The 17,131-nt window shown below is 44.7% G+C and overlaps 1 protein-coding gene across 5 annotated transcripts in view; it reads right to left on the reverse strand.

The window, feature by feature from the left end:
- Positions 1-2,447: 2,447 nt before the first annotated feature.
- TMEM106A (transmembrane protein 106A) overlaps positions 2,448-17,131 on the reverse strand; it is a 48,448-nt gene continuing 33,764 nt past the window's right edge. For all 5 annotated transcript variants that reach the window (XM_073683651.1, XM_073683650.1, XM_073683646.1 and 2 more), the window contains one exon: positions 2,448-3,520. In XM_073683651.1, the coding sequence (XP_073539752.1) occupies positions 3,421-3,520 (100 nt within the window). In that variant the 3' untranslated portion in view covers positions 2,448-3,420. The remainder of the gene's footprint in view (positions 3,521-17,131) is intronic.

Genomic DNA, 17,131 nt, shown 5'->3' on the forward strand with positions numbered 1-17,131 from the left:
TAGAATATCGAATACCGGAATCGGAAGTTCCCATAATGCCTGCGCTCTGCAGTGTCTCTGAAGGATAAGCTGGATGGCAGCGCTCAGCTTACTGTACTTGTCATTTAGTGTTAAAGGATTTATTTTAAAAAATATTAGTGTTTTCATGCACCGTCTCTTTAAAAAAGCCGGCCGGCAATTCAGCAGCGGCATACACCAGTACCCGACAATTTATAACAGAAAGAATAGAGCATCACACATAGATTAGATAGATAGAAACATGTCAGTCACATATATAATAAGTACAGTGATAGTGTTGATTACTGTACTTGTCATTTAGTGTTAAAATAAAGGATTTATTTAAAAAAAAAAATTGGCGTGGGGTTCCCCGTAATTTTAGGCTCTAGCAGAGGTTAAGCAGACGGCTGGGGCAGATGTTTGAAGCCTGGGAAGGGGGTAATACCCACGGAGCTTCCCAGGCTACTAATATCAGCCCCCAGCTGAATACCTAGCCTTTACTAGCTATTAAAATGGGGGACCCAAAAAAATGACGTGGGGTCCCCCTATTTTAATAGCTAGCAAAGGCTAGGCAGACAGAATTCTCCCACGCTGTCAGTGACGTGCATGAGGTGAGCTGAGTTCACTGGACATGACCTCAGCTCATCTTTATGCTGTCACAGCGAGACACTGAGGAGCGCAAGCATGCCTGCGCTTCTCAGTCTCTGCGGCATGGCAAGCTGGATGGCAGCGTTCTGCTGCGATCCAGCCTGTCATGTGAATGTAGCAGAGCTGGAGCCGTCGTGGGAACCATGGAAAGCTAAGGATGAGGTTGCTTTATTATTTTACTTTTATTGCAGGAGATCGTTGGTTTCAGCTGGAATGGGCGTGATGGTAAGTATGGTTTAATTTAGAACAATAAAGAATTGTGTCTTTATTTCAATTAAAGGACTTTATTCTGAGTGTTTGTGGTTTTTTTTAACTTTGACTATGGGGTTAGTAATGGGGGTGTCTTAGAGACGCCTCTCCATTACTAACCTGGGCTTGATGTCAGCTGGCATTATAAGCCGACATCAACCCCAGCCCTATTAACCCACTGCCACCGCTACAAGGCAGTGGGAAGAGCGAGGCTAAGTGCCAGAATTGGCACATCCTATGGATGCGCCATTTCTGGGGCGGCTGACGGCTGGTGTTTCTAGCCTGGGAGGGGGCCAATATTCATGGTACCCTTCCTGGGCTATTAATATCAGCCCCCAGCTGTCTGCCTAGCCTTTGCTAGCTATTAAAATAGGGGGGACCCCACGTCATTTTTTTGGGGGGGTCCCCCATTTTAATAGCTAGTAAAGGCTAGGTATTCAGCTGGGGGCTGATATTAGTAGCCTGGGAAGCTCCATGGGTATTACCCCCTTCCCAGGCTTCAAACATCTGCCCCAGCAGTCTGCTTAACCTCCGCTAGAGCCTAAAATTACGGGGAACCCCATGCCAATTTTTTTTTTTTTAAATAAATCCTTTATTTTAACATTAAATGATGAGTACAGTAATCAACACTATCACTGTACTTCTTACATATGTGACTGACATGTTTCTATCTATCTAATCTATGTGTGATGCTCTATTCTTTCTATTCTAAATTGTCGGGTACCGCTGCTGAATTAACAGCCGACTTTTTTTTAAAGAGACGGTGCATGAAAACACTATTATTTTTTTTAATAAATCCTTTACACTAACTGACAAGTACAGTAAGCAACACTGTCACTGTACTTATTATATATGTGACTGACATGTTTCTATCTAATCTATGTGTGATGCTCTATTCTATCTGTTATAAGTTGTCGGGTACCGGTGTATGCCGCTGATGAATTGCCGGCTTTTCGCGTAATACATTCTACATTATTCTTAGTTGTTTTCCTTCATGTAGAATTAACCTACAAGGAAAGAAAGGGTTTATTTTCATTCCGATATTTGTGTCCCATTTACTTGCATTGGTTTCCGGTATCGGAATCGGCGATATCCGATACTTTTTGGGTATCGGTCCGATCTAATCCGATCCGATATTTCCCGATATCGGAAGGTATCGCTCAACACTACTGCTTACCTTTATAGCTCAGGATTTAATCCTAGAAGTCAGACCCCGATCAATCATAATGAGATATCCAAGACCTGTGCTATCACTTTATATGAGAGGGAAAAGTTATTTTGAAAGTTACTGTGAAGTAACTTAAATTACTAAATATGGAAAATAAAGATATTGAAAACCAAGTAAGTTTTCGATCATGTACAGCACCTGCTAAATATTGGCCTTTTAGCCCACTTGGGTGTCTGGGACCAGTTATGGTTTCTATCTTTGGCACCTGTAACTACCACCGTGGGGATATTTTTAATTGTGAAGGGGTCGGCTCTGGAAACGATTCATGGCTAGCCAACAAAGCAAAAAGGCAGAACTTTAATTATATTGTAACAACGAGAATCACTTTAGGTAGAAATAAAATGCAACTTTATTGGAATCAAATGAAATAAAATTACATTCAGTAGTAATAACCATTTTCTTACAGATGTACCAATCACATTTATAGAAAAGGAAGAAAATCACCAAAGTAGATAACCAGAGTGATCCAACGGGACCCTTCCTCCAACCATTAGCACTATCACTAACTAATACTATATCCCAAGGAAATTATGTTGGCACGAACTGTATAGGTGGTAGGGCAGGAATAATGAATTTGCAGACCACCAGCTCCAATACTGTAAGGGGTACACAGACTGCATCAGATTCCTTGGTAGAAGAATTCCTTCATAAACTTGAAAAACCACAAATCATGAAAATGCTGAAATTCAATAAAAGTATGACTATCGGTTGCTAGCTCTCACAATTCGTAAATCATAAAAGGTATTAGAGGGTCATCCGTGATTTTTGTACCTCTAAAATCATGATTATCCCTATGGGAAACAATACATATCAGTGGCATCTTCTGTGCATACTTTACCCCTTGACATGAATAGCAAAAATAGTTGTGTTCCCATAACTCAGAGCTCAAAGTCTCACTGATTGTGGAATACACCTTCAATAGCTGTCAGTGGATTGCTCTTTTGGCTTACAGCTATTCCTCCCACCCCCAAAAATGACATGACAAAGCATGAATAGATTTATAGAGATATTGTATATACGTTTTTCTGGAGGGTTCCTTATTATACATTAGATAAAAGTCAGTAGATCAATCTGATGTGGAGGACTCCCATACTTTGGAGCCATTATCGATGCTCTGCACAAGAAATCAACTATACAGGAATCAGCAGCAGTATTAAGTCAGTGGCAAATAGAATAATTTTGTGCTTGAAAAGTTTCTACACCGTCTATTTTGCTGGAATTCTTCACCTCTAGTCTGTCAGCACACGAGTTTATCACTAATCTTATACCATTCTATAGAAGCCTGAAGCATAAAGAATTTAGTGAGGGACTGAAGAGTTGCCGTGACAATCCAGGTACTCATAACCATCAAATGTGATCTGCTCCAGATGACCAAGGTAGGAACAATTCAAGGAACCCCTGAGAAGGAGAACAGCAGTTAGATTTGGTATTGACCATTTCAATGTATTGCTTACTCAGAATTGCTCCTAGCTGTTATGTGAATGAACAAGGGTCAATTCCTCCACAACAGGATGTTATGTGGTCAAGTAATGAAATCACATGACTATTTTTTTTTTACTTCAAAGGAAATGCGAAGGGTAAAAGCTGATGCAGCTGAATTCCTTCTCAAAACACTCTGCCAAGAGGAACTAACCTTGTAGCTACAGAGCCACACAATTTTATGCTACTTCCCTCGGGCCAGTGAAGGTCTTCTCCCCCCATAGCTTCAGAGTTCTCCCTTAGAGCTGCATTTACACAACAAATATTTCTGACCAATTAGACCAGGGGTCTCAAACTCTGCTGGGTATATGGGGAGCACATAGAAAAAATGTGAATATGAAGGGCTGCATTCTTTGCAGGATGAGATGACATTTTTAGTGATACAATATTTTTTCTATACTCCTTTTGATCATTTTTTTTTTAACATGTTCGGCTTGTTTTTTTATTTTATCCTTTTAAAAATGGCATTCATTGTAGGGGTTATGGTACAGTTTTATAGCTGGGGTCATTAAGGGTGCGGCGATAACAAACATGCACTTTTTTGGTTACTTTATTTTGAATTTTTTTTTTTTTTTTTTTACAATTTTTATTTCTTGTGGTGTGTTCCACAAGTGGCCACATACAAAATTACTGTATTACAATTCGCACCATATAGTAATTCTGACCAACATCTTATAGTAATGTCCCCATCTTGTAATAGTTTCCCATTCTTGTAGTAATGTCCACCATCCTGGTGCCCCTCTTGAAGTAATGTCCCTTATCCTGGTCCCCCTCTTGTAGTAATGTCCCATCCTATTCACCATCTTGTAGTAATTTCCCCAATTCTGCCATGCACAGATACACAAAAAAAAAAAAAAAAAAAAGAGTCCTTCTCACCTGACCTCTGCTCCTTCTGCGAACAGAGTCTTCTTCTCCTCCACAGCCGGGCAGTGCATGACAGTGACATCACATGCTGCCTGCCAAAGTCAGCTGCCGGTCTCTGATGGGCAGGTGGCTTGTATTGGTATTGCGCCGCAGAGCGCAGGTGTCTGCGCCACGATATATTTCGATTAAATGCGTGCCAAGGACATACATTCAACTGCAAAGAATCACTGTCCCAAGAACCGAGCAACGATCATCATGGGAGCTTCAGTGCCTGCGGGCCACATGATGCAGCCCCAGAGGCAGAGTGTTTGAGACCCCTGAATTAGATTAATCTTACATAGTATAAAATCTTTAGCCATTGACACCAACAGATCTTTGTCTTCCTCATCTATAAAAGTTCATCTGAAAAAAATACAACCTTCCTATTCCTTAAACGGAATCTGTCAGCATGTTTTTGTTATCTAATCTGAGAGAAGCATCGCATAGGGCAAGAAAGCAAGATTCCAGGGATATCTCACTTACTGGGCTGCTCGGTGTAGTTTTCATAGAATACCTGTATTGTCTGATGTAGGTGTAGCAGAGTCAAGTCATCTGCTCTGTATATAATCCCGCCCACAAAACTGATTGGCAGCTTGCTTACACTGCACAGTGTACACGGGAAGCTGCCAATCAGTGGTGGGGTTACACAGATTAGCCTGACTGCTCTGCACATGAGAAGTAGTCCTGGCAGACCATCAAGACTATCAAGTATGTAGCAACTAACGCCTTCATTGACTTAAACCACCAAGGATGCAAATCATTACACTACATTCGATCAACTGGACTAAGTATTACCACTTAGACCACCAGGGACATAGAAACTAACGTTGGTCTCTGACTTGGAACATTGTAGCGTACTGGGAATAGTGGCAGGCACCCGGCCACTATGGAACCCGTGAGTTGGGGGAACCCGGTGACATCACCAGCCGGTCATTTGCAAGTTCAACTGTATCAGCAATGAAGAAAAGAGGGAGCATTAGCTGACACTCCCTCCCTATCATTCTTCCTCGGCGTCTGACGTCTCAGCGCTGCGGGCCATTCTACAATGTAGAGGGCAGTGTGTGTGTGTGTGTGTGTGTGTGTGTGTGTGTGTGTGTGTGTGTGTTCACAGTTAGGGGGTCACCCAACATCAGGGGGTGTAGGGGGTCACCATAGCTTTCACGGTGAGTTTAGGAGTGGGGTTCAGTAGGGTCATCATACTGTGCGTGTGGAGGGTACTTTGAAAGAATTCACAGTGGGAGTATCTTACAGTGTTTGTGGGGGCACTTTTTTTTGGGTGGGGAGGGTGAGAGTTAGAACGTCTGCTTTGGGGCCCTGTGATTTCTATGTACGTCCATGATAGAACATCATGGATGTAGAATAGTGATGAATGAGCATTTTCATTTAACCCTTTAATCAAGCACGCTCGTGTGCTTGCCGAGTATTTTCGGTGTGCTCTGCATCTATGTTTGAGCTGCCGTGGCTGCATGTGTCACGGCTGTTAGCCAGCTGCGATGCATGCAGGGATTGTCTAACAGCTGTGACACAAGCAGCCGTGGCAGCTCAAACATAGATGCAGAGCACACTGAAAATACTCAGCAAACACACGAGCGTGCACGATTAAAGGGTTAAACGAGCATGCTTGCTCATCACTAATATAGAAGCTAACACTGTCATAGACTTAGATTATCTGGAATGTAGTCAAGTGGTTAATCTCTATATCCATTGTGGTCTAAGTAGTTCATACCCCATATACCACCTGGGATGCTGGCATAAACATTATAAAACTAATTTATCTGGGATGTATATAGCGGTTTATGTAATGCCCCAAAACTGGGATTACATTAGTGTATTATAAGAATGATGAATTATGTTCTATGCCACTATGACTCAACTAATTACTTACTGAACTAGTGTAGTAAGTGCTAATTCTCCACACCAGAATAAGTTGCTACGGATCACTTTGGTGGGTGGAGCTAGCTACACAAGTTACACTAAGTACAGTTTAGTCTGAAGAGATCAGATCCAGGTTGAGATGAGATAACATCACACAGAGAAGCACCACAGCAACCAGCCAGCATGTGAGGTAATCCATTCTCCTGTTCCTACTGGACTGCTTTGGGAACGGCTAACTTGAGAACCTATTATGAGGGAATAAGACGTCTGCCAGTGGGGTGTTTGCCTGATCCTCACATGTACACAACAGTCTACTGCCAAGTGAAGGTGTGCCTAGGATGCAGGAGCTACATTAAGCCATTGGTGGTTACTAGTGTTGAGCGAGCATGCTCGACACTGCTCCGTACTCGCCCGAGCATCTCACTACTCGGGATGTTCGGCGAGCACCGAGCATTTCCGGGTTACTCGGGCGGGAGCTCTGGTCTCCGCCCTGCATGTTTGGTGCTCTTTACAGAGCCAATGAACATGCAGGGATTGCCAGCCAGTCACTGTAATGCCGCAGCCATGTTGTTTGTGGGCATTACAGTGATTGGCTGGCCGCACAGCGTCACCTCGAGTATTTAAAACGGGGCGCCGCCATCTTGGACACAGTAGCTCCGGATCAGACGGTGTAGGGAGAGTGCTGCTGAGTTAGGGAGAGATTTATACTGCGAAATAGGTAGTGTAGGGTCTCTAAAGCCTGCAAAATCAAACAAACAGTCCTTCTGAGGACTAATATCCATCCCAGATATCAGGCAGGCAGACTGTATAGGAGACGCAGTGGTTATACCAACAAACACTGCATTACAGTCCTGTGTGCTGCTTTTCAAATTGCTAGACTTAGCCCCAGGTCTCAAGGGCCAGGAAAAATCTTTTTTTTTCATCTAAACCCTCTTTTTTTTCCCTCAGTCAGACTGTACAAATACCTGTCTTATTAACCTTTTGGTATCCCCCCCCCCCCTCAAAAAAAAAAAAAAATTGAGTGTGTCTGAGTGTTCAGACACAAATATATCTGTTTAAAAGAGTCTGGTTTAGGCCAGATAACCACAGTTCTAGTTTTCCTCTTCCACGGTTCAAATCTCCTTTTTATTACCCTTTTGCCATTGATAGTTCGAGTGTCAGCTATTTTACTTCATTTACAATGGGCAAGGCGCGTGGCAAGGGAAGTGGAACTGGACATTCTGGTGATGGTGCGTGCAGAGGACGGGGCCGTGGCCAAGGTGAAAATGTGCCACAACCAACAGCAACATCTTCTCGCTCCCACTTCTTGACCAAATTACTAGGGAAGCACACAACAGCACCACTATTGCGAACTGATCAGTGTGAACAGGTTATTAATTGGATAGCAGATAATACTTCCAGTCACCTGGGCACCACCACCTCCGGTCTGTCTTCCACACGGTCAAGTGTTAGTAACCGTGAGTCTCTACTGCATACTCCTCCTCACCCTGATGCTCCTTCCTCCCACCATGCCGAGTGTCGTCAGACAGCAACTGATCCCACACTTGGACACTCTGAAGAGCTGTTCACTGGTCCATTTCCATATTTGGGCCCCTCGCCTGCTCCGCTTGAAGTGGTGGAAGAGGAGATCCCATGTAGCGATTCCCAAATATTTGAACAGCCACAGGAAGGCGACGACGGCAATTTGTCACAAGAGGTGGACGATGACGAGACACAATTGCCACGAAGTGAGGAGGAGGACCAGGGTGCGTAAGTGGAAAAGGAGGAGGTGGTGGATGATCTAGTAACTGACCCAACGTGGCAGGAGGACACGCAGAGCGAGGCCAGCAGCACACGGGGTACTCTGCCTCCCTCCCCCTAACAGGCAGGAAGAAGTAGTGTGGTGGCCGCAGACAGAAGGCGGGCAACCGTTCCCCGTAACACCAACACGAGGGACGTTGCCAGTACAACCGGTAGGTCTTCCAGAGTCTGGAATTTTTTTAAAGACTCTGCTGATAAGCCCAAAAAGGCCATTTGTACCACCTGCCAGGCCAGCATCAGCAGGGGTGACAAAACTACCAGCCTGACCACCCCCAGCATGATCAGGCACATGTCAGCAAAGCACCCGACTTTGTGGGGTGAACCCCAGGGTCCACGACCAGTGTCAGCGGGTGTCACCACTGCTTCTTCCGCTGTTGTGCGTGCAAGGCAATCCTCTGTCCATACTGCATGCAAAGATGCCCCCTCCTCTCAGTCGTCACTTGTTATGGCAGTTTCTCAAGAAACAGCATCAACGCCCATGTCCCACCGCAGCATTCAATTGTCCATATCCCAGACCTTTGAACGAAAGCGCAAATTCGCAGCCAACGCCCCACAGGCCAGGAGTCCTAAATTAGCACATTTCACGACTGCTTGCGTTGGAAATGCTGCCTTTTAGGCTGGTTGAGACGGAATCCTTCCGCAACCTTATGGCGGTGGCTGTCCCTCGATACTCGGTCCCCAGCCGACACTATTTTGCCCGGTGTGCCATCCCCGCACTACACAAGCACGTGTCCCAAAACATCTGCCGTGCCCTCAACAACGCAGTTACTGGGAGAGTCCACCTGACAACGGACACGTGGACAAGTGCTTGTGGCCAGGGAAGGTACATCTCCCTGACAGCACACTGGGTAAACATAGTGGAAGCCGGGACCCAGTCGGACCTTGGGACGGAACACATCCTCCCCACACCGAGGATTGCGGGCTCTATGTCAGTCAGAGTTGCCCCCACAGTGTACAGCTCCTGTGCATCATCTTCCTCCTCCTCCTCATGTTCAGCCTCCATCTCAGATATCACATCAGTTACAAGCTGGAAGCACTGCAGTACTGCCTCAGCCAAGCGGCAACAGGCTGTGCGGAAACTCATAAGCTTAGGTGATAAACCTCACACTGCTTGTGAGTTGTGGACAGCTGTGAAAGAGCAGGCAGATCTGTGGCTGAGACCGCTGAACCTACATCCAGGCATGGTCGCGTGTGACAATGGCCGTAACCTGGTGGCAGCTCTGAGGCGAGGCGAGGCCACACACATACCATGCCTGGCTCATGTGCTTAACCTCGTGGTTCAGCGGTTTCTTAAATCGTACCCAGAGTTGCCAGATCTGCTCGTCAAAGTACGCCGCGTGTCAGCTCATTTTCGGAAGTCGGCTACAGCTTCCGCCACCATGGCTGTGTTGCAGCAGCGTTTGCAGCTTCTGGCACACCGACTGGTGTGTGATGTCCCCACACGTTGGAACTCTACCCTCCACATGTTGCAAAGGATTTGTGAGCAGAAGAGAGCAGTTGAGGAGTACCAGCTGCAACAAGGCTGTCGATAGTCAGGTCAGACTCCACACATAAGACCTCAGGAGTGGACCTGGATGTCTGACATATGTACCATCCTGACAAACTTTGAGGAGTCCACCAAGATGGTGAGTGGCGATGACGCCATCATTAGCATAAGCATCCCACTTGTCTGTCTTTTGCAACGTTCTCTGCAGAGAATTAAAGAGGAGGCATTGCAGCCAGAGTATGATGAGATGGATCAAGAAGCCGTAGCGGGTGACAACACACAGCCCAGCCTCATTTCATCCCAACGTGCATTGGGGGACAATGAGGGAGAGGAGGAGGAGGAGGAAGAACAGGAGCTGGTATCATGCGCTGTAGACGGTAGTACCTGTACAACTGTCATACAGTCGGTTCAGCGTGGGTGGCCTGAGGAGGAGGAGAGCATGGTCAGTCATCATCTTGGTGAGGACACGGAAGTCTTACCCGTTACCAGTCTGGCACGCATGGCTGACTATGTTACGCTGCATTAACCGTGACCCTCGCGTTGTCAAAATGTTGGGTGAAAGTCATTACTGGTTGGTGACACTTTTAGACCCCCGCTACAAGGAGAAATTTCACTCTCTTATTCCTGAGGTGGAGAGGTCTATAAAAATGGGGCAGTATCAGAAGGCCCTTGCGGCAGAAATGTTAAAAAAATTCCCATCTGAACACTAGCGGCAGAGGTCACAGTTGGTTGCGAAACCAAGGCGTACAGGCGAGAGAGACGCAACTCCAATCCAGCAGAGGCAGGGGAACACAGTCAACGTTCTGGGACAGCTTTCTGAGACCCGCCCAGATTACAGGCCCTGAGGCGTGGGGTACTCTCACAAGGAGTGGAAAGTTTCAAAAGATGGTGAGGGAGTACCTTGCCGACCGTACCAGCGTCCTCCGTGATTCCTCTGTGCCTTTTAATTATTGGGTATCCAAGCTGGACACTTGGAATGAACTCGCTCTGTATGCCTTGGAGGTCCTGGCCTGCCCTGCCGCTAGCGTGTTATCGGAGCGTGTTTTTAGTGCCACTGGGGGAATTGTAACTGATAAGCGCACTCGCCTGTCAGCTGACAAGCTGACCCTTATCAAAATGAACAAGGGCAAAATTGGGCCAGACTTCTCATCACCACCAATTAACAGCAGAGTAACAAAGTGAAATCCACTGTGTTATTTTGGGAGGTGTATTCCCATGCACCGCTTCACACCCACACATGGGTATACACTTCCTCAATTTGGCTGTTTTTTGCTCTTCTCCTTATCCTCAGCCTCCGCCACCACTATACCACCAGGGTGACTGTGGTCCGTGTTGCCAGCATTGCAAGTCCTCCTTCCTAATTTTTGGCAGCTTTTGCTTGGAAGGCATAGGCAAAGACTATGGGAGACCCACTCCCCAATAATGGGAATAATGTTTTTAATATGCTGTACTGCATGGCTCTTGTAAGGGGCATTAAAATAGTTTTGTTAAGCTACTGTGACCTCCACGTCTCTTCCAAGGGGCATTAAAACCGTCTTGTTAAACCACTCTGAACTCCACAGCTCTTCCAAGGGGCATTGAAATGTTTTTAATTAACTCTAATCTCCACGACTCTTCCAACGGGCATTGCATTTCCTTTTAATTTTAGTCAGCTTTTGCCTTTCAATGCATAGGCGAACACTAAGGGAGACCCACTCCCCAATAATGGGTAGAAGGTTTTTAGTACGCTGTAATCCACGTCTGTTTCAAGGGGCATTGCAGTTCCTCAATTTTTGGAAAGCCTTCCATTCACTGCCTAGGCCAACAGTATACAGGAGACCCAGTTGCTATAAATGGAAAAAACGGTTTAGTTAAGGCCCTCTGACCTCCATGTCACTTCCAAGGGGTATTTGAGTGCCTCGAAATTTTTGGTAGGCATTGCACTCACTGTATGCCCTATAACTGTGTAGCCGAACCGCTCTTTTTGGTACAGATACATATCCTACAAAGACATGTGTGGTTGACTGGCCTGATATTGATGGGAATGGTCCCTGTTACTCCTGCTCTTTCTCCTTTGCCACTATCTCATCCATCATTCATCACCTGAAGCTTTGTTTTAACGGGAGTCATAGAACAGATAGAAGCAGGAAAACATCCAGCAATCCTCGGAGGAGGTAGGATATGCGCCAAAAAGCCTCAGGCCTAGCCGCTACTACATACATGCGCTTGCATTCCAAGGAACAGAAAGCTAAGGAGATGGATGGCCTCATGATCATGAATAATTTAGTCGTTGTGTTTACCTTCTGAACTTTGTGTTGAAGCCTGATTGACCCAGGACCCGCAATCCTCTAAGTCTTGAGGACGTGTTGCATCCCGGTGTCCAACTGTGTCCCGGCTTCCACAATATTAACCCAGTGTGAAGGCATCAGTGAGATGGACCATCCCTGGCCACATTCACTTGTCCACGTGTTTGTGGTTAGGCTGTCCTTCCCACTAAATACATTGGGGAGGGCACAGGTAATGTTTTGGTATGCGCGCTTATGTACAAGGGGCACCGGGACAAGTAAGGGCGGCTGAGGACAGTTTATGGACACCCAGCCGCCCCCAGGCGGCTGGGGACCGTGTGTGGGCATCCGGCCATGAGGCGGCTCGGGACAGAGTATGGATATCAGGCCGCCGACGCAGCCATGACGTGGTGGCCAGATTCCACCTCCACATGCCTAAAAGGCCCAATTTCAAGTGCAAGCAAGCAGTATGGTATTGCAGCCTGGGGGTGGGTGGGTGGCAGGCTGCATACTTGCGCTTGCATTGCAAGGAATGGGGGAGGTACAATTGAACACTGCCCTGGGACAAGGACTTGCACGAGGATAGTTGCAAGTCTGCATCTTCTGATGCGGCAAGGATCACTTCTGATGGGCACACTTTTAGGCAGTGACCTGGGTGTCAGATGCTTCCAGGGGTCTTCCCCATGCTGTTCCTATGTCTTTTCAGCACTGTATGCATGTGTCACACAGCACATGGCCAGATAAGGTTGTAAAATGTTAAAATGACATTTCCTGGTGAATGCATTTGTCACTGTTGAAAGCAATACAAAAGTGCAAAAATGCATAAAAAATGCTACTTGTGAACATAGCCCAAGGTGTGGAGGAGTATTTTTGTTTTTGGTTATTTATTTTACCTTATACACAAGTCTTTACCCTGGAAAGGATGTTTCACAGGAAAGCAGTTTCAGTTTAGTTTTTGAACGTTTTATTGTGAGCCCGTAAAAGTGGCTTAATACCTCGTTGTTGACAGCAGTGACCTGGGGGTCAGAAATGCTTCCTGGGGCAATCCCCATGCTGTCCCCATGCCATTTGAGCACTGTCACTATCGTTTTGGGCACTTTTTAGGCTTTCTACAGATTGCCACTGCAAAAATGCTCGGGTCTCCCATAGACTAACATTGGGCTCGTTGCTCGGGTCGAGCACCCGAGTATCACGGTGAGCTCGGCCCAAGCTTCGAGCACCCGAGCATTTTAGTGCTTGCTCAACACTAGTGGTTACGCATGGCCAGACCGTGTGGCGATCGTCCAGTCGCATTTTGCCCCCGTCATGGAACATGATGGTTAGTGAGCATGGGACAGTGAGGCCTAAACTGGCAGTGAGGCCTAAGATGGATGGAGACTCTGCAAGAAATCGCTGTATCGTCAGTAGCAGACACCAGACTTTCGACACCTGGAGGGACCTATTTTCAAGCTCCTCATTTGACCCACCACTCTGTCTCCGTTTTGCCAAAGGCAACCTGTGATATGGAACTGTTTCACCATCTGCACGATGTACCATCTATGGCTGTTACCATCAAGGCTGTGCGAAGTAAAGTTAATCTGTTCAACGTGAACATGCCTCTGTGTCTCTCTCATCTCCTGTTCTCCTTCTGCATCTAATATCACGGGGAACGCCAACTACATCTCACAACCCAGAGGGAACAGTACAGCAGCATTTAACCATGCACCCACAGCCACCTGTCCTTAACTGTGACCTCCGAAGCACCAGGCGTCATGCACAGCCACCGCCGACCTTGCGGCCAGGGGACCGCAGAGAGGATCCGACCCATGCCCAGCATACTAGAGGGCTTCGGCCCTGCGCTCCGGTGCCCGTTACATTTATATTACTGGATTCTACGTGACACTGTATATGCATGCAAGTTAAAAAAAAAAATATGGCCCACAAACTTTAGCATTAAATTACTGTACAAATACACAAATACGCTCTGTGGCCAATATACAAACATATACATACACAATGTGTCCACACACTGCGACTAATGAATTTGTGAACTCCACTGTTGCTGCAAACATTAAAAACGCAAAGTATTTAGGTAGTTATTTTGATCAAAGAGTGCAAAAGCTCTTAAGGTGTACCTAAATAAGGATGGTCTCCATCACTTAGTGTCCTACCTCTCCATGCACTATACCAGGCCTAATGTGAATGGGGAAGTGATTGAACCAGGTGTAGCTCGCAATTAAATCCTTGTCTGGGAAGGATATGTAGATGAGGCCTGGTTTGGCACATGGAGAGGTTGGATTGATAGGGACCATACATACTTAGATGTGGTTGGATGTTTTTTTTCATCAAAAAAACACTAAGTAACTTAAAGTTTTTAAAAGTTTGCGTAATATTGGAGCTCATGTATTCATTAATCACAGTGTGCTGACGCATAGTGCAAGTTTATCACTGTAAATGCATGTTTCTACTTTAAGGCTGCTTGTTTCATATACATTTTGGTAAAGCTAACCCACACACATTAATACTGTTTTTATTTATTAAGTATGTAGTTAATCTACAAGTAAGTGTTGGATAGTGAATTTCTCAAATTGAAATCAGCACCTGTTTATCAGGGGAGAAAAAATGTTGTGGTTCAAACAAAGCAGAAATGAAAATGCTAAAGATAGAGGAAGTGTTAGGAAACTTTGAAGCCATCTGGTCAATTAGAAACAACACTTCATGCTCACACGTAGCCACCTGAAGTTGCTTTAAAACCAGCGTTTCCAGTTCCTAAAAGGTCCGGACACTATTACTGCTGATAGGGTGCACGGAAAAAAATTATCTACAACCCCTGGCAAAAATTATGAAATCACGGGGGTCGGAGGATGTTCATTCAGTTGTTTAATGTTACATAGTCTTCCTTCAACCTTAAAAACTATGTTACTATGTTACTAAGTCCATCTAGTTCAACCCATAGCCTAACATGTTGATCCATGTTGTTGAAAAAAAGCAGATCACAGACATGGCACAAAACTAAAGTCATTTCAAATGGCAACTTCAGGGCTTTAAGAAAAACTAAAAGAAATCAAGATTAAAAATGTGGTACTCAGTAAGGGTAATTTTTTTCAGACCAAGCAGAGGGAAAAAATTATGGAATCACTCAATTCTGAGGAAAAAATTATGGAAATTTCCAAAACTAACACCTGCATCAAATTAGATCTGCTCGTTAGTCTGCATCTAAAAAGGAGTGATCACACCTTGGAGAGCTGTTACACCAAGTGGACTGACATGAACCATGGCTCCTACATGAGAGATGTCAATTGAGACAAAGGAGAGGATTATCAAACTCTTAAAAGAAGGTAAATCATCACACAATGTTGCAAAAGATGTTGATTGTTCAGTCAGCTGTGTCTAAAATCTGGACCAAATACAAACAACATAAGAAGGTTGTTAAAGGCAAACATACTGGTAGACCAAGGAAGACATCAAAGCGTCAAGACCGGAAACTTAAAGCAATATGTCCCCAAAACAGGAAATGCACAACAAAACAAATGAGGAACGAATGGGAGGAAACTGGAATTAATGTCTGTGACCGAACTGTAAGAAACCGCCTAAAGGAAATGGGATTAACATACAGAAAAGCTAAACATAAGCCATCATTAACACCTAAACAGAAAAAAACAAGGTTACAATGGGCTAAGGAAAAGCAATCATGAACTGTGGATGACTGGATGAAAGTCATATTCAGTGATGAATCGCGAATCTGCATTGGGCAAGGTGATGATGCTGGAACTTTTGTTTGGTGCCGTTCCAATGAGATTTATAAAGATGACTGCATGAAGAGAACATGCAAATTTCCACAGTCATTGATGATATGGGGCTGCATGTCAGGTAAAGGCACTGGGGAGATGGCTGTCATTACATCTTCAATAAATGCCCAAGTTTACATTGATATTTTGGACAGTTTTCTTATCCCATCAACTGAAAGGATGTTTGGGGATGATTACATCAATTTTCAAGATGATAATGCATCCTGCCATAGAGCATAAACTGTGAAAACATTCCTTGAAATTAGACACATAACGTCAATGTCATGGCCTGCAAATAGTCCGGATCTCAATCCAATTGAAAATCTTTGGTGGAAGTTGAAGAAAATGGTCCATGACAAGGCTCCAACCTGCAAAGCTGATCTGGCAACAGATCAGAGAAAGTTGGAGCCAGATTGATGAAGAGTACTGTTTGTCACTCATTAAGTCCATGCCTCAGAGACTGCAAGCTGTTATTAAAGCCAGAGGAGGTGCAACAAAATACTAGTGATGTATTGGAGTGTTCTTTTGTGTGTTTGTTTTTCATGATTCCATAATTTTTTCCTCAGAATTGAGTGATTCCATAATTTATTCTCTCTGCTTGGTGTGAAAAAAATTAACCTTACTGAGTACCACATTTTTAATCTTGATTTCTTTTAGTGTTTCTTAAAGCCCTAAAGTTGCCATTTGAAATGACTTTAGTTTTGTGCCATGTCTGTGATCTACTTTTTTTCAACAACATTAAACAACTGAATGAACATCCTCCGAGCCCGGTGATTCCATAATTTTTGCCAGGGGTTGTATTATCAACAATGCATTTAGTCATGGGGATCAGATACAGGAATTAAAAGGGCTTTAGAACAGAGGGGCACAGAAGGAAAACAATAACTGTTCCAGAATCAGTGGAACAGTGGCAGTTGGAGGTGGTACCCAGTTTAAATAAAAAAATAATAATTCTGCTGGGTGAGCTGTAGTTTTGATTGGCATTATTTGAGGTGCATGTGACTATCATCCCCTTTCATTCCATTTTTTTTTGGTTTGTTTTTTGAGGGGAGCAATTCCACAGCTCCCCCCACCCCCATGATGTTTACCATACAGAAAAGATGAGGAATTATTTTTATAGTACTAGTAGTTATGGAAATTGTGATACTAATTATGTATAATTTTTTTTTTCATAAACCATTTTAGAGGCGTGTTCTTGCATTTTCTAGATTTCTAATTGCGGATATAGAAGATACATGAAAATTATGCAAGAAAACACCGAATGTGAAAATAGGAAAATTTGGAACCCTAATATTTACAAATGACTAGTGTTTAGTATTCCGATACTGAAATATCGGGTATCGACCGATATTCGCGGTATCGGAGTTCCGATACTGAGTTCCGATACTTTTAGAATATCGAATACCGGAATCGGAAGTTCCCATAATGCCTGCGC

Source organism: Phyllobates terribilis, unplaced genomic scaffold (assembly GCF_046119375.1).
Source record: "Phyllobates terribilis strain yellow unplaced genomic scaffold, ASM4611937v1 Scaffold_5__5_contigs__length_657084704, whole genome shotgun sequence".
In the NCBI taxonomy this organism is placed as follows: Eukaryota; Metazoa; Chordata; class Amphibia; order Anura; family Dendrobatidae; genus Phyllobates; species Phyllobates terribilis.